General features: G+C 37.3%; 1 protein-coding gene across 1 annotated transcript in view; it reads right to left on the reverse strand.

Annotated features, from left to right (window-relative positions):
• The window catches only part of MCCC2 (methylcrotonyl-CoA carboxylase subunit 2), a 38119-nt gene that overhangs the window by 20513 nt on the left and 1199 nt on the right, over window positions 1-16407 (reverse strand). The window contains exons 2-7 of the mRNA XM_086628929.1: window positions 12922-12988; window positions 9879-9963; window positions 9514-9615; window positions 8790-8917; window positions 6108-6220; window positions 1456-1569 (exon numbers count right to left, since the gene is read on the reverse strand). Of these exons, the coding sequence (XP_086485055.1) occupies window positions 1456-1569; window positions 6108-6220; window positions 8790-8917; window positions 9514-9615; window positions 9879-9963; window positions 12922-12988 (609 nt within the window). The remainder of the gene's footprint in view (window positions 1-1455; window positions 1570-6107; window positions 6221-8789; window positions 8918-9513; window positions 9616-9878; window positions 9964-12921; window positions 12989-16407) is intronic.

A 16407-nucleotide genomic window follows, 5' to 3' on the forward strand; every position in this document is an offset into this window, starting at 1 on the left:
TTACTGACAAAGAAATTCCAACAGACAAATTCTAGAATTTTGAATTCTAATGAGCACTAAATAAATTAGGGTTAAATTACACAGTTGCTACTAATTACTTCATCTGCTTTTGCCGACTACTTTTTTCTTCTCATCAACTTGGAAAGCCTCCACTGAAATAATAAAATGCTTCAAGCCAAACACCTATTTTATTATGGTAGGTAACGAAGTATCCTCTTACTTACAGGGGGTGGTGTGTGTGTCCCCCACCCGGCTGCTTTCAATATGCCAGCGACATTATGAATTGTCAGTGGTTGTCTTCCCTTAGTTTATGGGACCTTCTACGTTTTCCCAGTGTCTGAAGTAGTGGAAAGAAGTGACTTCCAGCAGACTCCTCCTCCTCTATTACTACAGGAATTGAATGGAGCAGTGTCTTCATTAACAATGCCATTACAAAGTGATTTCTCCATTTAGAGGTGTTCAAGCTGTAAGGACTTTCGAGAGGAATTTGATTTGTGCTCAGCTTTGTCACAGGAAGCATGCCTACAAGTTCCCAAAAGATTATAACCAAAACAGAGCCAATGTGCTGCCTCAGACAAATTCAATGAGACAAATATTTAACTATTTGGAAAAAACAAGCTTAACCAGATTTCATTGAAACTAGAATAGTTGTGCTGGGTGCTGCCCTACCTGTGAGCTCTAGCACTAACATAACGTTTACTACTGGAAATTCCTTTCTTATTATGAAGCTTGTGTTAAGTGAACCAATCTTTGTTAGCACAGATTATTATTTGTATCAGTATAAAACTGAGCCTACACTAGAACATACACTGGTACAGCTGTTCTAAAAAAACCAAACCCCTCTCAAGCACTCTCTCTCCTGTTGGAGCCAAGCTACTATAATTTTAAAGCTGTTTTATACTGCAATATTTTGCACAGTCACAGATTTCACTATGAGTTCCACAATAAAGCAAGTTTTAATTCCCAGTTCTTCAGGTCAGTGTCCTCAGGAACAGTTTCCTTACTTAGAAAGTAAGGAAATAATGACAAACTCCATTGTAAGTGCATCTCTTTTGTCTGTAAACTGACACAATATATAGCAGATCAATCCTGCTTCTGAAGTTCTCTGATCTTGACTCCAAGATATAATATACATGCTTGTAATTTTTTTTTTTTTAATTTTAAGTCATAGAGACTATATAACTGAATGCAGAAGAGCATTTTTATAATTTAAAATGTGCATGGCAATCTAAAAGCAGTACTATAAAAACACCTTAACAAAGTCTGAACTATATATAAACCTCTAAAAGACAGAGAAGATTTAATTTAGGACATAAACATTCAGATATACTTAAAAAAATGCAAACTAATCTACAGAATGTCTCACCAAGAAAGGTCTCAATAGTTTAAGCTGTACAACTGCCAGGAGCACAAATTTTTTGGGGGCGAGCTTACTAGAAACCTCCGTTTCCTTACCAGCGGTGGCCCTCCCAAGAATATTGTTCCCTGCTTGCCAACAATAATACTTTCATCAGCCATTGCAGGTACATATGCTCCTCCTGCTGTACAGGATCCCATTACTACTGCAATCTGTTAAGAAAACAAAAAAGACAAGTTAATGAATTTTCAACTCTTAAAAATAGTAAATGCACATGCTACTATTATATGTTGCAGTGATTTTAATACAGGTTTTGGGACAGCACTGCAAGATTATTTTTGCCTGACAGCAAACTTTTTATTTATGTTTTAGCTTTACTTCAGAAAAACAGGAAGTCTCTCTAGTTTTCAACAATTTCTTTAACTATGATCATCAGGCCACCCTGCAGGAAAATTCACATACAAATTACCATTGAGCTATGTATGTGAAACGTTTGAAGAGGTGCATGTTCTAACATGAATTTTTTTTTTACCAATGTATGGTATAAAGCTGAAACCTAGAGGTTGCTCCTGGTATTTATGCTTAAGTAAGAGCTTCAGTTGTTGCTTATTGGCATAATTTCATCAATGTTGACATCCTTTGAAGAGAATTCCTTACATCTACTACTATGTAACTTCAGTTCCTCAATGGATCAAACAATTAATTCTGCCCCTTCTAAGTGTCTTGAGTATCTCGTTATAGGCTTTAGCACAAATAATCTCTGCTTCATCTTTATGCCTAATTTTGAGATGAACATCTACCCAAGGAACATTTTCTACCAGTAATATTTGGGTGACACTTTTACAAAACTGACTTCAGCCCAGACATGATGAATATCATAGCACGTGATCATGAAAGTGAAGTTTCTAACTTAACTTCTCCTTCAGGGAAGCTCCACCAAAGACCCTTTCAAAACAGCTTCTAAGGCAGAAGAAATGGAATACTCATAGGGAAAAGGCAGACAAGAAAGAAGTAATTGTCTAATCTAACCCTTTATTTCACAATCACAAAAAAAAACCCTCAAAACAAAACCATAAATTAATGTTATTTTATGTTAACATTGTTTGGAAATATTTCTAAAGCAACATTGAGTAGTGTTCTGTGTTAAAGGATAATGTTTGCTCTTAAAAGAAAACAGCACACACAAATAAAACTTCCAAATCACATTATCCGTACCTAAGCAGGAGTGAATGAACTATGTAAGCTGCTATCATCAAATCAAACAGCTTTTTCAGCAAACAGTTTCCAGAATCTTTTCTGAACTTTACTCAGAATCACTCCATTAACCTACAGTATTTCTGTTGTGCATTTAACAAATACCTCCAGGTAAACACGAAGATAATATAAGACTCTAGAAAGGGGAGAAACTTGGGAAAAAAGTTAATTTCATTTTTTCCGCCAGGAGTTGTAGTTTTTTCCTACTGTTAATTTTACCATGCTTATGATGAAAAATGTGCCTGCATTTAAACTGTAATTCAGGTGTTACTTTTTCCAGTACATAAATTGGAATATGTCTATACTGGAAGAACCAAAATCTACCTGTCAAATAGCACAGCCTCAAACTCCCAACTAATGTGCTACTTCCTGACTTCACTTTTTTGAATTACTGCATAGGAAATTACTTAAGAGTGCAATAAAAATCAAAAGTTCTGAACGCATATACAGTATTTCATACCCACTGATCAGGTGCCCACTGTATCCATGCAGTGTATGAGTGTGAGAGAGCTTAGGAAGTGGCTAATGAAAAACTAATCACAGCTTTCTGATTCACAGCCATACAGACATCAATGCAATTTAAAGCTGTAGTAGGAGTATAATAAATTAGTCACAGGTAAAAGTGGAGAGGGAAATTAAAAGCACCATAGGCAACTGGAAAAAAAAAAAAAAGTAAAAGCAGCAAGCACTTTAAAGGCAAAATGAGAAGGGTTGATGAATTGATAAAACAGACCTTGAGGCAGGCCACAACAAGGAACAGCAGAGACAAAACAACATCTGGACACTCATGTCAGAAGAATTAAGCAGAACGGAAATCAGAGAGAGCATAATTTCCTAACACCATTTCCTAATGAAACATCCTCTCAGACAGGGAAGATGATTCTCTCTACCACAGTCTGTTAGCACAGCATCAACAGCAGATTTACAAATGTTAATAGTGTCTTTTTGAAAAAAAATAAAGGATAGAAACATCTCCCAAACAAAATACACCTGTATTATGTCCTTCAAATGAAGGAAGCACTTCAGTAAAAAATTTTTCCCAGTCTTCTATAATTATTTTAAGAAGTTAAACTTTCATCAGTGTCATACCAAGAAAGTTAAACTTTCATCAGCATCATATCAAACAGAAATGTGTTTTATTAAAAGGCCAATCTTTCCTACACTTTTTATTGTATAGGAGTATAATGCTACTCTTAATGCAACACTATATGGTAATCGAAATAAAGACAAATTCAACTTCATAAGGAATTCTACAAATACATTAAAGTTGTTTCAAGATACTCAGGAAGACAGCCGAAAAGCACGAATTTAGAGTCAGGCACTTTGAGAAAGGTCCTGCCTAACATCAGTATTTTCAGCCTTGCAAATGTTCATCCTTGACATAACACCTAAAAATCACTACTCCCATCGAGAGAATGACTGGAATCTCTAGCAAAAATAAGGTTTACCAAAACTTCTACTTAAAAGATAAATCAGCAGAACAGCCCTGTGACGGTCTCCTTTGACACATGCTGTTCCACAAAAATGCTGGGACTGATTTTATTCACATATCTAAACCTAAAGTACAACCTAGACCTACCAGTGATCTGCAGGATGGCCAGCTTCCAAATTGTCTTTTTTCCTAAATATTTTGTTCTAAATAAACAGTGTTCTTCCTCTGGAGACCTAGCTAATCATTACATTGCTCCACTTTTATTGTTGGAAAGAAAAGAACTGCAGAAGCTGAACTTTCTTTAGAGATTTAGTGTATTGTTGAAATCTTCAGCCTTGGATTTCTCTGGAGGCAATGGATTTCAGTATTCTTTGGTAGAGGAAAAGATGGTTGAAGGTTTGAAGTCTGACTTGCTCCCAAAATGTGCCAAAAAAGTATCAAGGCAACAAATGTAGTTTCCTCAGAAATCATGCAAAGTCAATGTCTGCTATGTAAGGAGGCATCAGATGGAATACTGTATCAGCAGTGCTTCTACTTCACACTGAATGAAACTATTAGCTTCTACTTCTTCCTTTCTGACTAGAAGATTTCAAACCAGCACAGCTTCTCACAGAGAATAAATAAAAACGGTTCCAGCCCAACCATGCCTCTCAATGATGGATGTTGGTAAGAACAAAGAAAATAAAGTCTTATTTCCACTTTACATTAATGATGAGTTCAATAGTCAGGTATGTCAAAATAATACAGTGGTGAAATACTTCCATGACGGTACTCAGATGAAACAGCGAGTTAGCTAAACGTTTATTCTGCTTGAGGTTCCAACACCTATTTCTAAGCCTAATGTTCTAAAACAAGTCTTCTTCTCAGGTGGAACACTCTTGAATATTTCCTTCACCTTCTTTCATCCAGCCAATATATAGTGAAAGGCATTGAACTGACAACTACACCTAGAAGGCTCTTTAAATTATATCTCAGAAAAGATGTAATGAGACCTAGGAAAAGGTTAGTAAGAAAAGATAAACTAGGACCACCAAAGGTATGGAACACTTTCGGTAGGAAGAACAGCACAATAAGCCTGAATTCCTTGGCCTGCAAAGGAGAGTAAGAGGCAGGTATATGAGTGGACTACACAACCACATGAAGAGGCTGGGAGTTGGCTGACTCTACAGCAACTCTATAGGAACGACCTCATCATCTGCTTTCCTGAAGCATTCCTTTATTTGGAGTAGGTTATCTTCAAAGACCTTTGCCCTCCCTGGCAGCCTCTCACAGGTGTCTGCTGACAATTCCCTTAACAAGTCCAAGACTATTCTCCTGAAGTCCACAGTCTTTATCCTGCTATCTGCTTTCCTCACCTCCATTGGGACCCGATACACTGTCGTCCATTTTCACTGCAGCCAAGCCTGCCATCAGAAATTACATCCTCAAACAGTTCTACATGCTTCATGACTAATAGATCCAAAAGTGCACCTTCTCTAGCACGCCACCTGCGTCAAAAAACTGACCCAAATGCATTCCTGAAATACTCATGACACAAAAACACTTCTAAATCCAGGAACTGTGACTAATAGTAATTCTACGCATCATTAATACATTAGAAAATAACCTCATTGTTAGGGCAGTTTTATCACACAGCACATCAGTGCTGTACAAAATGGATATGTAAACATACGCATACTCCTGTTAGTAGAAAGTATGTCTCATTTACTAGTCATCAACAAAGAGGTCCTGACCTTCACAGTATTGATGCAGAATAATCACCTGTTCCAAGAGATTTCCTAGTGCTTCTTCACACGGCCCTACATACCATGTTGTCAAGTCTCTTCTTCTCCCATTCCAAGATAGGAGCAAGTAGGTCATGTCATTAACACTAAGGCCAAAAAAGGAGACAGTTTCTTCCGAACTATGACTTTTTGTGGACAGTTACTGTGTTTACAGTGCCTCCAGGTCAGCACAACACAGTGCTGTCAAAAACAAAGCATGGGTATAAGCCTTGAAACCAGATAAAGGCAGCAAGCATAAAAACTAATTTGTACATTTCACTCTTAATTAAAGGCAAACTACCTGTGGAATTCCTTGTGAGGACATGACTGCTTGATTATAGAAAATACGGCCAAAATGATCTCGATCTGGAAATACTTCTGCTTGCCGAGGTAAATTTGCTCCTCCTGAATCAACTAGAGTGAATGAAAATATATTAATACGTCTTCAAACAGTGTTATATACTTACATGGTTGGCAAAGTATCTGCACGTTAGTTAAAATACACAGCAATTACTATCACTAACGCTGTATATACTGCCATTAACTAGGTATATTAGGATATTCTTCTTGGGGGAAAAAAAAAGAAAAAAAAATAGTTAACATTTCCCACTCTGCAAACTAACATCCATCCCAATCATTCTATTGAAAAATTAATTCAGATGTGTTTAGAGATGTAATCGTACCTCCCCATACAAATTTCTAAACTCATCTCACTACAAAACATTTAAACTAAGAACACCTTCAGTGTACAATTGTAAATCAATTATTCTGTTGCAATTCTGTCACAAGTTCCAGAAAAGGGCAAGACTAACCACCACTGAGTTCAAGAGGTAGAGCATGTGTACTTTCACATCCTGATTATACAGACATAATTAAGACTTTATACTGTCTTTACGAATCTTCATTTATTATGTGTCCTTGCCTCATGATGTGCCCTCCAGCTTACAGGTCTCCAACTGCAGCTACCTCTCCACCCTCAAATAATGAAAATACATCATGTCACAAGACTTCAAAGGACAGAAGACTAGAAGGAAATGCACAGAGAGGCCAAGCACGTAAGAGAACTCTGGCTCCTGGCAATTAGTTTCTACCTATGAGCAACAGTACATATCCACATTACTACGATGCATGACTGCAGCCAGTAACGCCTCACATTCAGCTTTACCGTGAACAAGGGTTTTTGATTCTTCCCTCTGCCCTTGCAGAACTGCTCTCCCAAACCAGCATCAACTCCGGCAACTAGACAAACTCCAACCATTGGTCAACGTACCAATGTTGTGAAATGGGCCATCCCTGATCACAGAAGAAAATGCCCACAGCAGTAACTGACTTAGTGCCAAATGGCACCAGGTGTCCACATCAGAGAATTAACACCTAGGTGGCTACTACTGAGGGAAAAGGCAGTTCAAATGGCACGAAAATTAGATGGTCAGCAAAGTGTCGACTGACTACAAAGCTCTCCCTCTTGATCACACAACTGAAATGAACTGAAACAAGCCCAGGTACAGACATTGCAAAGGTAAAGTAATTAATGAGGTTTGAGTGACAAGCAGTATATATACAGGGACTATACATCTCAAAGGTGAAATAAAAAAAATTAAACTTTTGTTTCTAAGGCATATCTATGTCCCATAGTTCCTCAATTCACAAGATATTAAAACAGTATAATTGCTCATAATTGCTCATTGAAAACTCACTAAAAAAATGAGTTGTCTGAACAGACAGAATTTGCTGATAATTCAGACTAGAATATCATACAGTTGTTTTGCAAACAGTAAAGTTTCTTCTGTTTTTTATGACTAAGATAGAATTTAGCTCTCCCCTTGCCTCCAGGACTCCTTCCATTGCAGTACAACAAAGTCCTGACCCACTGTCCTTGTATTCACCCCACCAATACTTTCAACTTCACATTTCTTCTAATCCTTCTCAGTACTTTTTGCATGTTTGGCCTACTAGCAGGGTAAAGAAATTACAAACACTTACGCTGGCCAGGAGTTACATTTATGTTGACTTTTTAAGTAGTAGAAGCATCCTGACCGGCAAACCAATTAATGCCTCTCAGCTGCTATGTAAGCTGCTCAGCCAAGCAGAACAGAAAAGGACTAATCCACCCCATTTTTTAAATGGAGACAGTAGAAGGGTCTTTCTCCTCTGATGCTGACTTACACAAAATCCACAGGAATACACACTCTCAAATCTGTCAAATTTGGCTGAAATTGGCTAATGGGTTCTAAAATTATTAGACTGGGAATTGAGACTGACAGACAGACATCGGCAGAAAGCTGTCGAATTTGTAAAAACCAGGCTAAGAAAATACTACCTGTTATACACTAAAGACATTTGGCTCTCTGATCTTAATCTTTAATAAAAGTACACGTAAGTAAAACTTACATGAAGGTTTGGCTAAATACTGATTGAACAGACTGAACTCAAAATGCAATACAACATACAAAGAAATTTCTGCTTCAGTAACATTCATTCCAAATTGTAAAAATCTGTTGATCCAAACTATTACTGACACTTTTGGCACTGAGACATTCTTTATTTCTTTGGTATGTCCTCTCATACAGCTACATGCTCCACTAAAAGGCAAAGTAACTTCTTTTTTTTAACTGCAATTTGACTTTAGACTGGATGAGGCTATAGAATGGGTTGCTCAAGCACGACACAAAGGAAAGGAATAAGAAAGAAGTAATACAGTGGCATAGTTATATGTTACCTTATCAACTCAGCCCTACAGCAGTGCAGAAGGTAGTGCTGAGAAGCGATGGGTACCCTGCAGTTAAGATTTGCCATCAATCTGTAGAGGTAACAGTACTGATGAAAATACATTTGAATATGTGTGTCTAAAACATATACTTGGTTAGTCAAACCTGGGGACGTAACAGTCTCATTGACATTTATTTAAGGAAGTACTGTCTTATCTAGAGATCCTGAGCTGCCCTTAACAGAAGACATTTGCTATTTCTGCAATGAAACTTACCCAAATACAGGCAAGGGAGATGATTTTGCATTGCAATTTCTTGAGCACGTAAATGTTTCTTAACAGTGATGGGATAATAGGTACCACCTTTGACAGTTGCATCATTAGCAACAATCAAGCATTCCACCCTAAAAATAAAAGAAATTTATGAGAGAGAAAAATATTTCTAATGAATTAAGTACGATTGTTGGCTAAGAACTGCAACATGCCAAGGACCCTCGAAGCCCTGACGCTCAAAAAAAGCCCTGCTCATCTGCATTCCCTCAAATGCACATTGCAACAGCAGTCTCAGCACTATGATGTCCTGTTCCACAGTGCCTTAACTCATTAAAATAATGCTGTATACCATCATATTTAATTTCAACAATAGTCTTGGAGGTACTTTTAATGAGCAAAATTAATTCTTAGCCTACAATACCGCCCTATTTTTTGAAAATTGCCTTACTGATGCACTAATCTCTTCCCTCCATTGTACACCAGAAACTCAATGTGTACCCTCCTTTAATATGGGATACACTAACTAAAAAAAAAAAAAAAAAAAAAAAAAAAAAAAAATCACTCCCTTTTAGCTAAGGCTGAGCAAATTAAGATACCAACTTATTTAATTTTTTGAGTGTCAGAAACAAAACACTAGAAATGCTAATATCTTAATACTAAAAACTACACAAAATGATACCTCCTTCCTTTTCGTATCATCAATAATTTGATCACTGGTATCTCTCACCCAGATACTCGTCCGATGCCTGTGATAATGCCTCCTGCTGGTACCTCTTCATTACCATACAACTGGTAACCTGCAAACTGGGAGAACTCCAGGAACGGAGACCTGAATGATGACAAATATAACACAATTTAAAAAAATAACTGACCATCTTTGCCATTGAATCTCACTTAAAAGGCTAAGCTTTTAAAAACGAGATTCTTTTTTTAAAAAAGTATTTTTAATAAAAAAGTATTTCAAATACTACTGTAGAATTTCAACTGTGTTATTTGCCAGTGTTTATGGAAACTAAAGAGAAAACAAGCCTGTTGCAGTGCTTACCCGCAAAAGAGAACCTGAAGCATTTTTGAAAAAAAGAAAAAACCTACCCAGGATCAATAAGCCTGTCTATTCTCTCTCTGGGTAACAGCTTTCCTCTTGACGTGTGAAGCTTACGAGCTTTTTCTCCACCTCCTGTGAAACAACAGTAAATTGTTACATTTACTATGGACACAGATAGATAAATCATCACATATTAAAACTCAGAATGGAAGCACTGACAGGTTCCCAGTTCTTGAAGTACAGACCTTAATAATGAATTTAATAAATAATGGTTTTCACTTCAAACAGATTTAAGGTATTGATAAAAATACTTGCTTTTCAGAATCTACTCTATTTTCACCCTCATTTTTTATAGCCAGTCTTGAGGTAAAGACTTTAATAAAAACAGTTGTCCGAAACTTTCCTTTACTGCTTGGCAAAGAACAGAAGGGTTGAAAACACAAACACACAAACAAAAGCACGGCAGTAAGAACTACAAAAAAAACTATTCCTTAAAATTGGTTCAAAATAGCTATGCTGAATGCAATCTTCCTTAGATCACTCCAAAACTGTAAGCAGAGTTCAGACACACAGCATTCAATATCAAGTTTATCTTTGCTTCATTTCAACTCTTTACTCCAGGTCGTCCTAAATCATATCTTTTGCTCTCTAGAGCTTTATGTCATTCAATACTTAAGATTTGTTGACACACCTCAGCCTCTTTATAACAACAGCTTATAACAAACATTGTCTATGTAGACAGATCACTGATCCACCTCATCACTCTAGAATTGTCTCCCCTGTCCAAAATAAAGAAGGTGCTATTTTGCTAACATTTCTCCTGAGCCTTCAAGATTTCTTTGTCAGCTGAGCAGCATTGAAACAGAGCTTTTAAGTCCACCTTTTAAGTCCTTTCTCTTACCTCCTTCCTTGATCACTATGCACATCATTTCCTACCTGTTAGGCACGCCAGAAAGCCCACAATTTATTTCTGAGTCAGTCTGTTCATTAGGTCTGTATATCCACCCTAACTTGAAATCTTGCAAAATCTTTCTGTACAGGTTTCTTAAGATACAACCTCTCATATACACCCACAGAGCTAATACTCTCATCCAAGCTCCCAATATCCCACATCATGATAACTGCAACTACCTCCATCTTGCCCTTCTCATTTACACCCAGAGTGACGCCACAAAAATAATTTTCCATCCTGTGATTTTTGTCATCTCTGTGCACTCCCTCTTTTCATACACTAAAGTAAATGCCCCGTCCAGGCTCTGTACCTTCTAAGATCAAGACGTTCGCTCTACCCTATGCTGGCCTGCACTCTGTAGACTGTGAGCAGCAGCATCCCTGACAACAGAACAAACTTGGAGGCATTTAGGCTGAAAACTTTCTTTAATTCCTTCTTTACAGTAATGTCTATAAAAACTTCACTCTGACTCCTGATGTGCTATGATTGCTGTCAGTCACGGAGACAAAAAGTTATCTCCATTGCTTCTTGTGCTCATCACCAGAAATCCACCTGTTGTACTTATTGTAGCCTGTAAATTCTTTGGGGCAGGGACCATCTTCCTGTTGCACAGCTGGGGATTACTCAGTAGAACGGGATATGGGTTCACAAAAGCCCTACTCACTGCAGGGACAGATAAAGAATGAAGCATTCATTACAAAGACATCAAGCAAGAGCTCATCCTCTGAAAGACAACTCTTACAAAGAAAAAGATGTTGGACTTATCCTTCAAAAGTATTTGACATAAGTACCTAATTCTTCTCATATACTTAAATGACAGGCAAAGCAATCTCAATTGATGTCACTCAAAATGGTGTATTAACATCCTGGTGGAGCTCCGTGAGACGGAGAGAAGACGAGGGCCGTGTTCTTGTCCTGTTATCATGTAATGGGCAAGAACAGGAAAACGTGCAGCAGTGGAGGAGGCCATGAGCATTAGTTCGTAAGCCACACAGGGAATTGCTGAACAGTCTCTACACCCATGAAACACAGAGGTAGTCCATGAGCTTCAGCATCTCCTCAGGAAATCCTGGAGCTTTGTTTCACAGCAAGTAAGAAAAAAACACTAAGCACAAAATCTTAACTGTGCTCCATTCCAAGCTGTAAAAAAAAATTGCATTATTTAAGAAATAGTATACGGAGAAAAACAGTATCATGATGGACACAAGAAGGGGAGAATTAAAGCTGCAAGCTCATTCCCTGGCAGCAGTTAAGCATTTAGAAACCATTTTCATTTCATCGTTTCCATTAATTATAGTCAATTGTAATTAATGCAGGTAGACTTACAAGTCAAGATGAAGAAACAGATTTCAATCTTTTAAACTATTAGAGATCTGCTTTTGTTTGCCTGTACAACTACAGCAAGGGTCTTTGAAAATCCTCTTTGCATGTGAAGAGGCTAACATGCAACTTGAACAGAAGCACATTTGCCAAACTGATTAGTTATAAAAGCAGGCAGCAGCGGATGAAGTAAGGAAGCAGGTGAAGTGGAAAGAGTATCAGTAAAAGCCATTTATTAATAATCCTATCTATTTAAAAAAATACTGCCATTAGAAACATACATTCTACTGATTACTAAGATCTTCACTGATTAAAAATTGACTCTAAATATCCAGTTTTCACTATCTACTCGCTCACTTTTTGCCTGTCTAGCAGTGAAATGAATCTTCTGCTTGACTAAATCAGCCAAGCTCTCATTTGTCTGCTTCCAGTAATTTATGGATTTGTTGACATTAGCATATGGCTCTGATATTCAACTGGCAAACAAAAAAAAGTCTTAACACTAGATACTGTGGTAAACAAAGACATGGTAATGGTATGGATATTTTTCTTAGCTAGCCTGAGTTACTTAGAAAAAACCCTAAGTTTTTAACTGAGTTAGCTTGGATGTAAAACTTTTAAAATTTTCAACTGACAGAAGATGGTAAATCTAGATTTAAATGAGGTAAAATTTCACTATGACTACTCTAGCAAGTATGTTGTATCTGAATGAACTGATTAATGGAATGTACAGCCACAAGGGAAAAAAATCCAAAGAAGAAAACTGGGGTTTGGACCGAATTAAACAAGTGTTCTAAAATCTAGACTATCATACTTACCTAATCTGATTTTTTCTGCTTGCTCTTGGAGTTCGGTTACTAGCGCTTTCATTCGTTCATAGTTTTCCTAAACGAGAAACAAAACAGCATTTTAAGTTTAACCAAGAGTGACAGTATTCTTTTTTAATAAACAAACACAGAAAGTACAAGATTCATCTTCCAAATTTCATTTTATCTCATTAAATACTGGCTCTGTATTATGCTTAAAATAATAACTTTTCTACCTATGGATTGGCTTTCCTCAAGCATCCAATAAACATTCTTCATAAAAACTATCAAGTGTATTAGGATTGTAAAAGACTAGTTCCAAATCTAAAAAAAGAAAAATAGAATTAGTCATTACACAGTTGAAGTGCCATTTTTCAGATTTTGTTAATTTTTTGTAACAGCTTTGTTTGCTTTTTTAATCTGATTTTGTAAAAAACATCACGAGGACTCAAATTTAAGTGCTCCTATGTCTCTTGTATCAAAAGATGAATGATCTAGACCAAACAGAATTTGGTAAACACTTTCTACATTCCTGTTTTTTCAGTAGAACATAAAGATAAAACAAAGCTTTTAAAACCCAAAGGTCAGGTCTTCTTGCCAATATTGCTCTTAGAAAAACAAAGACTCTTACTTTTGAATATGAGTGATCCAGTACTGAGCTCACCATTTCTACCAGCATTATGCAAAACTTTGTGTGCTCATTACAGCAGTTTTTTACCACTTCTTAGGAATTAAAAGATATTAGTCAATCATAATTTGTTTTTTTTTTCTCAGACATATAAGAGCTATGTTACCTCTTTGAAAAGTATAACTGGAATAAAAGAACATAATAACAGCTGTGTAAAAAAATCATACTGTCTTGTCTAATTTTCATTTAGGAGATACGAGAGTCTACTTCAACAGGAAAAAAAACATCTGGTGACTCTTCATACTCGGACTTGAACACTCAAAATTAAGGTTTCCCCTAGGAGCAGCGAGTGTTGTGGTTAAAGTTTGTTCAGCTCTTAGTCACTGAAAGGTACCAAGATGCAAAGCAGCAGCAAAATAAAACCACGTACACAGGCACCTCGCATTCAAACGGTTTTAGCTGCATAGTAAGACTTTCAAAAGAACACGTTTTTCCTCCTTTGTAATTGCTACAAATAGATTAAATACACGCTACTGAAAGGTAAAAACATTATGAGGTGAAAACAGATCTTGGCAATTCTGTCAGCTCATATACACAGTTAAAACATAAGGTCAGCATTTAGAGGTTGTCCAGCAAGATCGAGGTGACATACTGAAACACTACGTCCCACTTCTGTGCCTCTGCTGGATGTTGGGAAGCATTCCCCATGCTCTGAAAAAGCGCCATCTGCAATATGGCTCACAGCCTGTGCTTGGATGAACTCTGTAGCAGCCGGTCACTAGCCAACATCTAATGCATCCCAAGATACTGACCTCAGTTAACGAAATCTCTTGGATATGTGGTGCCACCCTGCAGACCCCTGACTACTCAGGACACGGGAGGTCACCAGACTTCTGCATCTCCTCCCTCCCTTGTAAGGCTGTATCAGTACATCCACCGCATTGTTTCCCTCTCAATCTATTTCTTTCCATACCTCAATGCTCCCTCTCCCTGCACCACGCACAGCACAGCTTCAATAACTGCCTCTACAACTGTTTTATTTCTTCCTAACCAGTGAAATCACAGTGCAATGACCTACTGGCAGTTCTACCACTCACACAGTGTCCCAAAACCCAAGAACAAACCAAGCCTCGTCTTCCTAACGTGACTCAGCCCCTCCTAGGAGAGACTATGGACAGTAACTGCAGCCACACAACCACATGCAGCACAGAGGAAAACAAAACTTGCTTTTAATCCTGTCCAAAAGACTGTTTACAAGTTATTTTTTCCCCCGTGAAAAATCTCTAACATAGCCATTGTAATTCCATACTTTAAAAACCTGCAGTTGTCACAACACCCAATTTTATCGTATGAGTGTTCAGCTTGTCCAACTGGCTCATTTTGCAGCATTACACATCAAGTGTGTTCCCCATCTCCCCTTGTTCAGTCAGCCTGTTTTCTCTAAATACACTCACCTTTTGCATACATTACTACGCTTAAAAACTCACCTTTAACTCACAAAAAAAAAGCAGCTAAGTATGGCAGAGGAAATTAAAAGGGGCACATCAATCACAATCACAGGTTTGTTTATTAGGTGCTGAACTAATAACTCACTTCAGCTACTCTACATGAAAAATTGTGAAAGGACTTTTTAGATCATCTACAGGAAATACTGTCATCAAATATCTGAGTTGCTTAAATTAACTTAGTTTCTATCCTTATCTTTCATAGCTTTAACCAGAACACAATCTCTTTATACTTCATAAAGAACGAGTAAAGATGACTTAACTTTTACTGTAGGTTTTGAACACACACAGAAAAGGCTCCTCTCAGAACGAAACATGCTAGTTCTACCACACATCTGTGGGGCTCTTCATTAACAAAAAGGCCAGTGAAGCGATGCAAGTTCTTTCTGGAAACTGGCCCCCGCACAAATAAGTTGTATGAAATTCTCCTGTTAATATGAGGGCTTGTATGAACTTTAAAGCAAAAGCAAGAGACAAAACCTACAGACTAATCCTACAGTTACTGCACGAGCTCATGGAATTACTGCTACACAAGCAAAGCGGCTACAAGAGCTAATCCTGGAATCTTTACATAGATTTCCCTTTCTTTTCCAGAATTTAGACTTAGTCCTATTTTTAAATTACATTTTTACCTGTCTGGTTTGAAAGAGAGTTTACATTATGAAGGCCAGCCTGTCTAGCTGAATTCACCGCCAGAAGAGCAAACATTAGCTCAAGAAGGCAAGACCTTCATCACGTACTCTTATGTCTTCTGGTGTTTGCACTGTTATTCCCCGTATTTTATTTCAGACGGTTAAGTGCCTCACAGCAGGGACCTCAGCTCTTCGTGTCTGTAAAGCACTACATGCATTTACAGTGCTCTATAAATTATTTCTACCAAATACTAACACTATTAGCTGTTTTACTGCTTGAATGACGTACCAGATGTATCCAAGTAAGTGGGACTGTCTAGCAGAGCTAGGCAAACTTTTCCTTTCTTGACATCCTGTTGGAAACTGCTACCAAAATACATGAACATTAAAAAAAAAAAGTAAAAAAAAAAAAAGAGTGTTCTATGAAGCTACCAAACCCTGCTTTTCTTTTGAGATGCACATGCAAATCCAGGAGAGCTTAGCTGAGTAAACACACTTATCAAAACACTTTTTGTATGCAAAATATGAATATACACACATATGTATATACACTTCATATACACAAGATCTGTATATGTGTGTATATACATACACACATACTGAAATTTCACATAAGTTTCAGCCACCTAACTTCTGTCCCAAAACTTAGTTTCTGCAAAACCAAACACAGAACCAAAGGAAATATTTCAATAAGAATACATGTAGTTGCTTCACTTGCTGTTTGATATTTTAC

Source organism: Tauraco erythrolophus, chromosome Z (genome assembly GCF_009769465.1).
Source record: "Tauraco erythrolophus isolate bTauEry1 chromosome Z, bTauEry1.pri, whole genome shotgun sequence".
NCBI classification, from domain to species: Eukaryota; Metazoa; Chordata; class Aves; order Musophagiformes; family Musophagidae; genus Tauraco; species Tauraco erythrolophus.